General features: G+C 30.0%; 1 protein-coding gene across 1 annotated transcript; it reads right to left on the bottom strand.

The window, feature by feature from the left end:
- Positions 1–1,169: 1,169 nt before the first annotated feature.
- Positions 1,170–4,020, bottom strand: LOC131061168 (uncharacterized). The gene is made up of 6 exons (XM_057994700.2): positions 3,991–4,020; positions 3,847–3,946; positions 3,135–3,307; positions 1,861–1,942; positions 1,694–1,755; positions 1,170–1,542 (listed from the first exon to the last, which is right to left on the bottom strand). The coding sequence occupies exons 1-5, from the start codon at positions 4,018–4,020 to the stop codon at positions 1,739–1,741; spliced, it is 402 nt and encodes a 133-aa protein (XP_057850683.2). The 3' UTR covers positions 1,170–1,542; positions 1,694–1,738.
- Positions 4,021–10,631: the final 6,611 nt, after the last annotated feature.

Raw genomic sequence — 10,631 nt, 5'->3', positions numbered from 1 at the left:
CCTACTCCTTATGTGTTTAACCTATTATGGTTTGTGATTTAGGCACTTTCTACATCTTGGGTTCTTGTCCTTTGATGCTATTTGGTATCATAGGACTTTTTTATATTTAAATAGTTCATGGACCTTAGCTAGATTATATTAACAAAAAAAAAATATAACAAAAAGGGGTGAAAATGTATTTATCCCATAGATATTAATATTAGTAATCTATGTTAAGGAAAAAATTGAATAAGTTTTATTTCTAGTTCATCTTATTTTGTATGAGATGAAAATACTCTCTAAAAGTAGTTTCAAATGCAATACACATTTAATTAGTGAACATCTTAAAAATTAGTCAAATAATTATTTAAAAAATAGAAATGAATATTTGACATATTTTATATTGTCCTCAAAATTATTCATGGTTTGTTTTCTTGTAATGATGAAATATGAAAATCTTAGAAATGCTATCAAATATACCTTATGTGGGAAATACGTTTATGCTCCCACATATATCTAAAGTGTTTTAAAAGTGAAACTTGATAGATTGAATATAAACAATATGTTAGTCAAGAAAAGGCCAACAAGGTGAGGAATGACCGAAGAATTCAATTCAATCAAACCACTCAAGACCATGCAAAATTTATTAATTTTTGGTTCATCGATGGATAACAGTAAAGCAACTATAAACATACCAAACCTCATTCTTGAGAGTAACATAAACATGATTGGCCTCCATAAAGTGAAATATAAAATGTGAAATTTATTGACATGTGTAACACCATGTGAGTATACATACTATAAGGTAGCCATACAATTCTAGCCTAGTTATGGATCATGCTTTGTGAGGGAATTCCTTCTACAAAATATCTAATAAGATTTTTCTCTAACAATTCACATGTATTGTCAAAGGCAAGAATGACAAGACTTTTTTTCTTTATTTTAAAACATTTTACATTAATTTAAAATATTATAAATAAACTAATAAATATTCACCATTCTTACAAATATGACATTTAATACAACCATCCTTTGAAAAAATATCCGAATTTAAGAAACTCATAAATATCTTATATTCAATTATTTTGATTTCTGAAATAAACTAATACCTATTTACCGCTATAATAGATGAAAAGGCATTCATTACAACGGTCCATTCAAACAAAAGACTTTTCAAGCCATATATCCATTCCATTAATCTATATTTGCATTATACCTTTGAATACTTTTGTTGACAATAGCGTAAACCCTAACAGATGCCATTATCCTCAGCATGCGCATAGTATTAATATATATCATACTTGTTTACAGAGAAAGCATTCTATGGGTAAGAGGTAAGATACCATGTAACCTTTAAAAAAAGGATTATGGGTGATGTGAAAAAGACTCTTTTTTGTTTGAGATTCCACTTTATTTAAGTGCAGAAACACCTAGCCGTATATAGTATCATTCCTTATCCTTATTTGCTTATTTACATGCTACTGAAAGATAATGATATGGATATCATATTCAACGCCTGATCGATCTCGGTACTTAATCCAGCTCTACTATTGTACACATTGCCTGAGAAACAACGGAACAAATTTGATTCAGTCAAATTTAACAGCACTCTACAGAATTATTGTCATAAAAATAATGCAGGCATCTTGGTATTACATTACGTAGCCAATCAACAGCATAGATTAAAGTATGTAAGATATATTGTAACGCATACCTGAACTTTATGGAAGAAACTGGAAATGAGATGCTCCATAATTTTTTAGTAGTGGAGAGAACCTATAACAACCAAATGGTAACTATTTATTTATAATATTTGTTGCCATTAAACGATTGCTAGGCAAAGATATCTAAGCAACAGCATTTTGACATTTTTGTGCTTACCTTTCCACCAATCTCCCCTTGTTGCATATTCAAGATTAGATGGGTCTGCTGTCTCTTCCAGTTTCCTTACTCCAATTTTATTCTGTGAGAGATAATTTTCAATTAAGAAATAAAGATTAGCAATATGATGTTTGACAGATTATATTAGTGAATTTAAGTGTTTTTTATTTTTAAATGATATGTTTTTTTATTATGGACATTTTGATCATCTTATCAGTTATCAAGATAAAGAGAACAAAGTCAAGAGGTGGGTTACAAACACAAGTTTGTTAAATAAAGATGGTATGGAGAGGGGAATTGTAAACCAGAAAATAGAATACATCTCTCTTTTATTCAGATAAAGTCTATAATTCATCTCTCTTTTTTCTCTTCAATCTGATGATGGAGCACGTAGTGCAATCCAAATATGGATGATAAAAACAACACATAATTTAATCTATAAACGTTCAGATTTAATAACTACAGTTTGTAGTTTACTATGAATCTATCCCTTCTTTATTTAGGAAACCTAGCTCTCCAATCTATTTGTCTTTTTTTTCTCTTCAACTAATCATGAATCATCTTGTGTAATTCAAACATCAATTACAAAAAAATCTATAATTTAATCCAAACAGTTTTAATACATAAAGATTTTTTTTACTATAAATCCATCTCTCCCTTGTGATGATGATTCATGTAGAGTGATCTTAACATTGAAGATTAAAAACACATAATCTAAGTCAAAAATACCCAGATTTTATTTGTTATGAATCCATCCCTCCTCTATTTAGGAAACCTAGGTCTACAATGCACTTCTCTTATTTTTCCACTTCGACCTGACAATGAATTATATAGTGTGATCCAAACATCCATAATAAAAAATACTTAATTTAACTCAAAAAGATCTAGATTCAACAAATAAAAAATTAATTTGCTATAATTCCAAGCTAATTCTGTAATCCACCTCCCTTTTTATTCCTTCAATCTTCCTTCAATCTGATGATAAATCATGTATTGTGATTAAAGTATAATCTTCCTTCAATCTGATGATAAATCATGTACTGTGATTAAAGTATTGATGATTGAAAAATGAATAATTTAATCTAAAAACACTATAAATGTAAGTTATTATGACAATTAAAAGGTAAGAGCTCACCTTATTTATTACTTCTTTTCTTTCTTTAACAGAAAATTATGTGTTTTGCAATCTCATTAAACTATTTTTGTTACAAGAGAACAATAGGATATATATTTGAAAGTTTCTATATTTCTAAGAGGAAAAGCTGAGAGATCACCATATTTATAGGTTCATTTCTTTCTTTAACACAGCCATAATACTCATCTGGTCCACCGTAGCATACAGAAGAGCCAAGAAAGCTGTGCTCTGTAGAAGGCCTCCCACGTTTCCCACTTATGTCCTCTTTTACTCCTTCACATTCCTGCTTTCCTTGCCCTTCTGTGTAACTCCCTACACAATAACATTAGGTGTTTCAGAAAGACACATATAAGAAGAAATGAGGAATAAACTTTTTAACCATATCTGTCATTATCTAATTGTCTTTGACAGCTTTTTGAAACTTCAGAAATGCTAACAGCTGTAGAGATGAAGTTCAATAAACTCTAGTACTGCAGAATGTATTGTCTTTGTTGAGTAAATATCTAGAGGAGAATTTTTTTAGTCTTGTATTTTAGTGAGAATATGTTAAAGCAACGAAATCTATAAGTAAAAGCTAGAGTTTATCTCGGGACATCTAGAAAATACTTTTAATATTCTAGGGCTCTAAAGATATTTTTTTTAAGAGAATTCAAACTTTTCTCTTAGATATTTTGGTCATTCTGCAAAAGAGAAGAAAATTATTCGTAGATATTTTGTCCACCGTGCCAAAAACTAGATATTTTCTTAGCCACACAATTTTTTTTCATTTTACTAAGACCTTAAAAGAGTAAATGATATTGTATAATCATTCTTAAGCTTGGGAAAAGATATGAAATAGTAGTCTATTTTACCATCTACGTGTTTACCAATAATTCCCATTTGATGCTCTTCATCATTCACTTTCTGCTTTTGCTTTCCCACAAGTTGCCTCACGCCTGAGTACACCGACAACTGAATAAACCATACTGCAAATATATGTTAAATAGAATGTTCACCTGCTTTTGCTTTTCCACAACTTGCCCCATGTTTAAATACACCGACAACTAAATAAAGCACACCATAACCCTAAAATAATATGTTTCTTAGAATTTTGAGAAAAAGTAATATGTTTTTTTTTTAATAAATTTTGATATGCTTTTATAATTTTTTCTTATTAATATTTCAGATTACTTTTCATGATTCATTATGAAAATATATAGAACAAGAATTCTTATTTTATATATATTTGAGATCATATTATGTTATTCATCATTATACTATAGAACAAAGGATTTGCTTTATACATTCTGATGATGAATCATGGAGATTTACTCTACACATCTTGATGATGAATCGTAGAATATCTCTGAAATGCTAATAAAAAAAGTTCATACAGTCAAATCCAAACAAGAACAAGATTTGATATTTTGAATAACAAAAATTTAATATCTTTAGCAGTTTTCAATTTAAAAACATATACAAATACAAAATGTATCTTTTTAAAGTATGACACAAAAGATTCCAGATAGAGATTTCACAACAGAAATGTCATAATTTTATTTATATTGCTAACAACAAGTCATAATTTTAATTTATAATCTTGTTGAAAAGACTAAAGACATTATAGCAGAGGAAGAGTATCACGTAAATAGAAAAATGATTTAAGAGTTCTAATCTTGTGATCTCTTCTTTGGAGTTGATTTTTATAGAACTTGTTTTACAAATGTATAAAACAAGAATCATTTCAGATCATACTCTATCATATATATCACAATATACTGAACAAGAGACTGACTTTGTAAAGCTTTATGAAAAAAACATACAAGCTTGTTCTACACATCATGATGATAGATCATAAACTATGATCTGAAATGTTAATAATATAAAATTCAATATTATAAAATATAAAAAAATAACATTTTTAATGATCTGCAATTTTAAGCAGACACAATACAAAACCATTTTTGTCTAAAGACAATAAAAATGACATACGCAATTCTATTTACATGACTTACACCAAAGTCATAATTTCTTCTTATAATCTTGTTAAACATTATACCAGAGAAAGCGTCCATGGAAGCTTTAAAAGCTTTGGATATTGATGGATCTTACGTAAACGGATACAAATGATTTACGTGATTCGATCCCGTGGCCAAATTGTTGGGGAGTCGATCTGTAAATATCAGTAACTACTTATTTCGACTACAGTCCAAAAACATGTCTATAATCAAATGTTCTAGTGGAATATAAAGTAGATCAATCATAACATCAGTCTAAACTCTACTCACTGCAAACTGAGAAGGAAGAGACGTTAATGTGCAACATGATTTCAAAGTGTGTATACTGTAAAACAATTTGTCAGTCAAAACATAAAAACATTCAAGAGAAAGAAAGAGAATAGAATCATCACTGGTTTGGTCTGTGCAGCGGGATGATGTATACATGTTCCCAAGCTTAGGCAAACTCTGCAAGAGTTCTTCCTTGGGATGTCAGCCATGGAACTCTTACTCTCTCTTTTATAGCTTTCAATGCTAGAAATGTAAAGAAGTAGCTTCTCTGTTTTCCAGTGCACTACACTTCAATGATATAACTAATACAGAGTTTTCTACTTATTGATGGGGTTGTATGAACATATATATAGATGACCGGTCCGTAAAAATATCATGAGTTATCTAAGCTGAAAGAATTACTCGGAAGCTAGAAAATCTTTTTAAAATTGAATATCCTTTCCTTATCTGTGAAAAATGGAGTAGAGTAGGATACGCAACAGCCAAAATATTCCTTTAAAAATTATCCAAGACGTCAAAGAATCTTATCAACATCATTACCTTATTATATATATAATAAAAAGTATTGATACTTATATCATATATTAATACTCGGAAAAACTTGTACAGTTATATTATAGTTAACACCTCTCTATAAATCTTCACCTAGTAATATGTATATGTGTACATACATACATATATGTATATACATGTGTGTTTGTGTTTTATTATGTTTTATGATTTTCAATAAGATATTTTGTGATTAGAATATTTTAGTATTAAATGATAACAAAAAATGAGTCATTTTACAATTCTTCACTTCTTGAAATGATTGTCCTTTTCTATTTCACATCAATAAAGTTTGAATATCATATATATTATCTTGTAAGAATATAAAGGTATATCAAGTAATAAAAAACAAGAAAAAAAAGTTAGAAGCCAATTTTAAAAACTATTATGATTTTGATACTCAATATTAGATATTCAAAGTATGTATTGATTTTTAAAAGAAAACAATATTGAATTGAATACCATTGTAATAAATTACTAGAGACGTAGGGTTGAATGTAAAGTTTAGGCACTAGTAGTGGGGAGTTGTGGGATGGGGAACCTATGCATATCCACTCCAATCCTTTGAGTATCTACACCACACTCTTCTAAATTCATCTAATTTCCTTTAATGCTTGCAAGTTGGAACCCACACTAGAAATGCTTAAGAAGTTGCATTCTAATGCTACATATCCTTCGGTTCGTGATATATTGAATTAAATGTCAAACCATAGAATATGCTTCACCACGTGTCAATCTAAATTTTCAAACAATGCATTTAAATTGAATTGAGTAGAAAATTACTAGATTATTGATGTTACATTAGAGATGATTTCTTCAAGAAAACCCGCAATTATTTTTTTCCAAACCATCAACACTATTGTTCATCGTCCACCAGATTATTCAGGTTTTCCTTGATCTCTCTCACATTCTCTTCCATCTTCTCAATTATGCTCTCTTGGTCAACCTTCATATTTTCCACATCCTAAGAATTTTTTTGGATCATACTCATGATCTTCTCAGTTTTATTTTGCCTAGGGGATTTTGTGATCCCATATTTTAGGGATCCAATTAGCTTCTTCACCCACTTCTAGTAGTTCTCCTGACTTCTAGTAGCCTCCAATAGTATGTTTCCTATCAGCCTCTCCTCCTTTATCTCACGTTTATTTTCCTTAATCACAAACCCTTGTTTCTCATCATCCACCTTGATAGGGATGTCCAACCTAATCTCGTAGTCCAGGAATTCAGACCCACTAGATTTGGTTAGTTTCATTTTATTTTTGGTGGGTGGCTCCAGGTCTTACATTTTCCTACTGCTAGATTTGAAATTATTATCCACCCACCTTGGAGGATTGATTTTCCTATTACCGTTAGTTCTCGGGGTCACCATAAGCTCCCCTTATTTCTGTGGTCTATAGTTGGGGTCCTCTATATCCTTGATATCACGCCAATCCATGGTAGTACCACTGTCATCCTCATCCATTTTCATATTAGAAACCAACTGCACATCAAGGTTAGAGGAAGAAATGTTGGTTTTATCCTTGGGGGAGGGTTTCACTTCATGAGCTTGGGTGTATTCCATAATGAATAAGATAAGCCCTTCATGAATCACAAGGCTATCCTAGTTTTCAAAATGTTTAACTAAACTATTCTTGAAGGGCGGAACCAAATAAAAGGGAATGGAAATAAATCTACCATGCCTAAAATGGTTTAAGATAGTAAAATGATGTGAGAAAATACTAGCATATCTACCATCCAGGGTGATGTACCTCATGATGAATTCTGCCATATCAGCCCAGAGGGAAATTAACTCTTTCCTTTTATAGCCACTGTCCGCCATTTTCGTAACCCTCAGTGTTTCGATTTCCTTATCATAGAAGGCAACAATAGCCTCCTCATTTTATATACTTTATTTTTTTATTTTCTAAATATCATTCATTTCTCTTAACATATTTATATTTTAAACATTTGTATCTAATTAAACCTTATAACTAATAATATTAATATTCAAATTTATAAAAACATATAAACATATTATTTTTACTATACTTTAAAAAAAAAAATCAATACTAATAAAAAAAAAAGTACAAAACTAAAATTAAAAATTACTTAAGAAACAAATAAATAATGGACCGGGGAAGGTAATTGAGGTTCAAACTATGTATTTAAGTTGTTTAAACTATATTCATAAGGAGTAGATTGAATCAATACATGAAGATTTAGGTCAAATTTCTATGAAATCAGATGTGATCATGACCCTGTTCAATAATTTCTATGCAAAGTTTCTTAGTGAAGACTTGCATTCACATGATGCTCAACTGATGTTGGAATAGTATTTTAAAGATCTCATTTTAGAAAAAGGTGGATCCTAAGTATAGTCAATTTGTAGATCATGAGTTATATATTGAGAATCTTGAACATGTTATGTGTTCAATGGGCCCTAGTAAAATCCCTAGTTTTGATGGGATTTTATTTCCTTTCTACTAAACGATGTGGCCCTGCTTGATACATCTTATAAAAATATTCTTATAACATTAGACATAAGGATAAAACCTCTATTAAATGTAAAAGTTTGACTTGAACAAACAAGTTTTATTGGTCATGGTTATTTCCTTGATAATTGAATGATGGCATGGGAAATCAGTGAATGGGACCAATAATTAGCTCAAAATGATCTATTGGTCAAGTTGTATTTTCATAAAACTTTAATGACAAAATGTATTGGAGATTTATCCTATTGTTTCCATGGATGAGTTTTGGTCTAGAGTTGTCGAAGAATGTTAAAATTATATTTCAAGATGCCAAGGCTCAATTAAATATTAATAACTCTTTGTCTAATCCATTCCCGTTACAACATTCTTTTAGAAAAGGTTGATCTTTAGTACCATATTTTTATGTTTTTACTACCGATGCACTTGTGTATTTTCTAGACAAAATAAATCAAATAAGTTTGATAAAGATTTCTACTCCCATTAATGATGTGGTTATTAACTCCCATTTTTTTTATTACAGTATGTTGTTCTTACAAAAAAATGATATGAAAACTAACCATATTTTAGAAGTTTTAAATTTATATTGCTTAGTTTTCAGTGAATAGTTAGCATTTCCTAAAACAAAATTGTTAATGGTTGAGTTTAATCTTGTGCTGAAATTGATTCCTAAAGAATGGAAGAATATTAAAAAAGAACATATTATTCATTCCCTAGGTATTCCCTTTGGATTGAGTGTATCACTTTTTAAAATGTGGGAATGGTTCATTACAAAATTAAGAGAAAACTTTAGGCATGGGGGAATAAGTTTTTGTCTTTAGCAGGCAAGATTCAAGTTTTTAAATGGATCTTCCATTCTTACCATATTTACTATTCTTCATGTTTGATGTCATCTAAGACAAATTATGAGGATTTATTTAAGCTCATACTCTAATTTCTATTGTCAAATTTTAAAGGAAAAGTTGGTTATAGATCTCCCCATGTTTGCATTGTATTGAACCAAAATATAAAGGTGGTCTAGGACTTTTGGATCCCATGATTCAAGGGTTTTATTTAACTACAAAATTGTTAATTAGAGTTATTTCAAGAAATGATCCTTGGATAAAACTATTTCATCGTAGCATCAATCTTGTTGCTATAAAAAATGAATAGCATGTTTATGGATGGATAAATAAAATTTTCCTTTCTCTCATCTTTCATTTAAAAGTTTCATTCCTCTGATCTATCTCGAGGGAATAGAAATAAGTTAATAAATTCTTGAGCTAGAATGATTCTTCCTTACAACATTATTTCAGTTTAGTAAATGCCTCTATTTGATGGAATATGCTAGTACAATACCAAGGTCTTCCTCTTGGTTTTTCATTCCAAATACATAATTATTTTCTTTTCAAGTCATTTATAATTGGTCTCTTAATATATCTTTATAATAGAAGTTATAGATGATTGAATGTTGGTATTATTTGGATAGAAAAACAACAATTTTCTATTATGTTCTAATTTACCTTAAGAGATTTTTGTTTATGTTTCCATTTCCAAGATAGTATTCTTCCAAATGCATGTAACAACTAAAGACATTGAGTACTATGTATTAGTGTGAATGTGTTTATATCCTAACTAGTAGATATTTAGAACCTATTCACATGTTAAGTTTAGGTAGTGCCTAGTTTGCATTTATGTAGTACTCCTCCTCGATCCGACTCTTTTTGAACTTATGTTTGACTTCATGACTATTCTATGGATACAATATTGTATATTGATTCAGACTTTATGCGATGTTATTTTATGCTTTAACTGAATATGTCATGTATGCTTTCATGTAGTATTTTAGTACTTATCATTAATGCTATTTTTATGAATTATTGTCATGCATTGGCACTTTTACCTTACATATGCGATGCATTATTATATGTTGTGTGTTTTGCAAGTGTATGGGATGCGAGGGGATGATTTTCCTTCACTCACTCCGGTGAGACAGGGAACATCACGATTATCCTTCATCGGTGTGTGTGTCATGTCTGATTATGTATGTGTCTATATGCATATATGGTTCGATGATGCAGGACATTGCACGTACAAGTATTGGGTAGATATGGGGTATCGACTCCACTTGATTTCATAGGTTTGAGTATAAATTATATGTTTGATGGGAGTGGAGGAGATAGTGGTTGGACCCTAACTTGACCTGCAGTCACACTCATGTGAGTGTTGTCAGTCGGTCGTCTTTCCCGTTTGACTGGTATGTAAGTCATAGTGTTAGTATTTTCACTTTGTGAGTCGTCTTTTGATTATTTCTCATTTTGCATGCTTTTGATTATTTAAATGGCTATTAAATTGAGTGAATGATGCTATTTT

This window comes from Cryptomeria japonica, chromosome 4, assembly GCF_030272615.1.
Source record: "Cryptomeria japonica chromosome 4, Sugi_1.0, whole genome shotgun sequence".
In the NCBI taxonomy this organism is placed as follows: Eukaryota; Viridiplantae; Streptophyta; class Pinopsida; order Cupressales; family Cupressaceae; genus Cryptomeria; species Cryptomeria japonica.
Note: the sequence above shows the minus strand (reverse complement) of the source record. Positions and strands in the feature narration are given on the sequence as shown.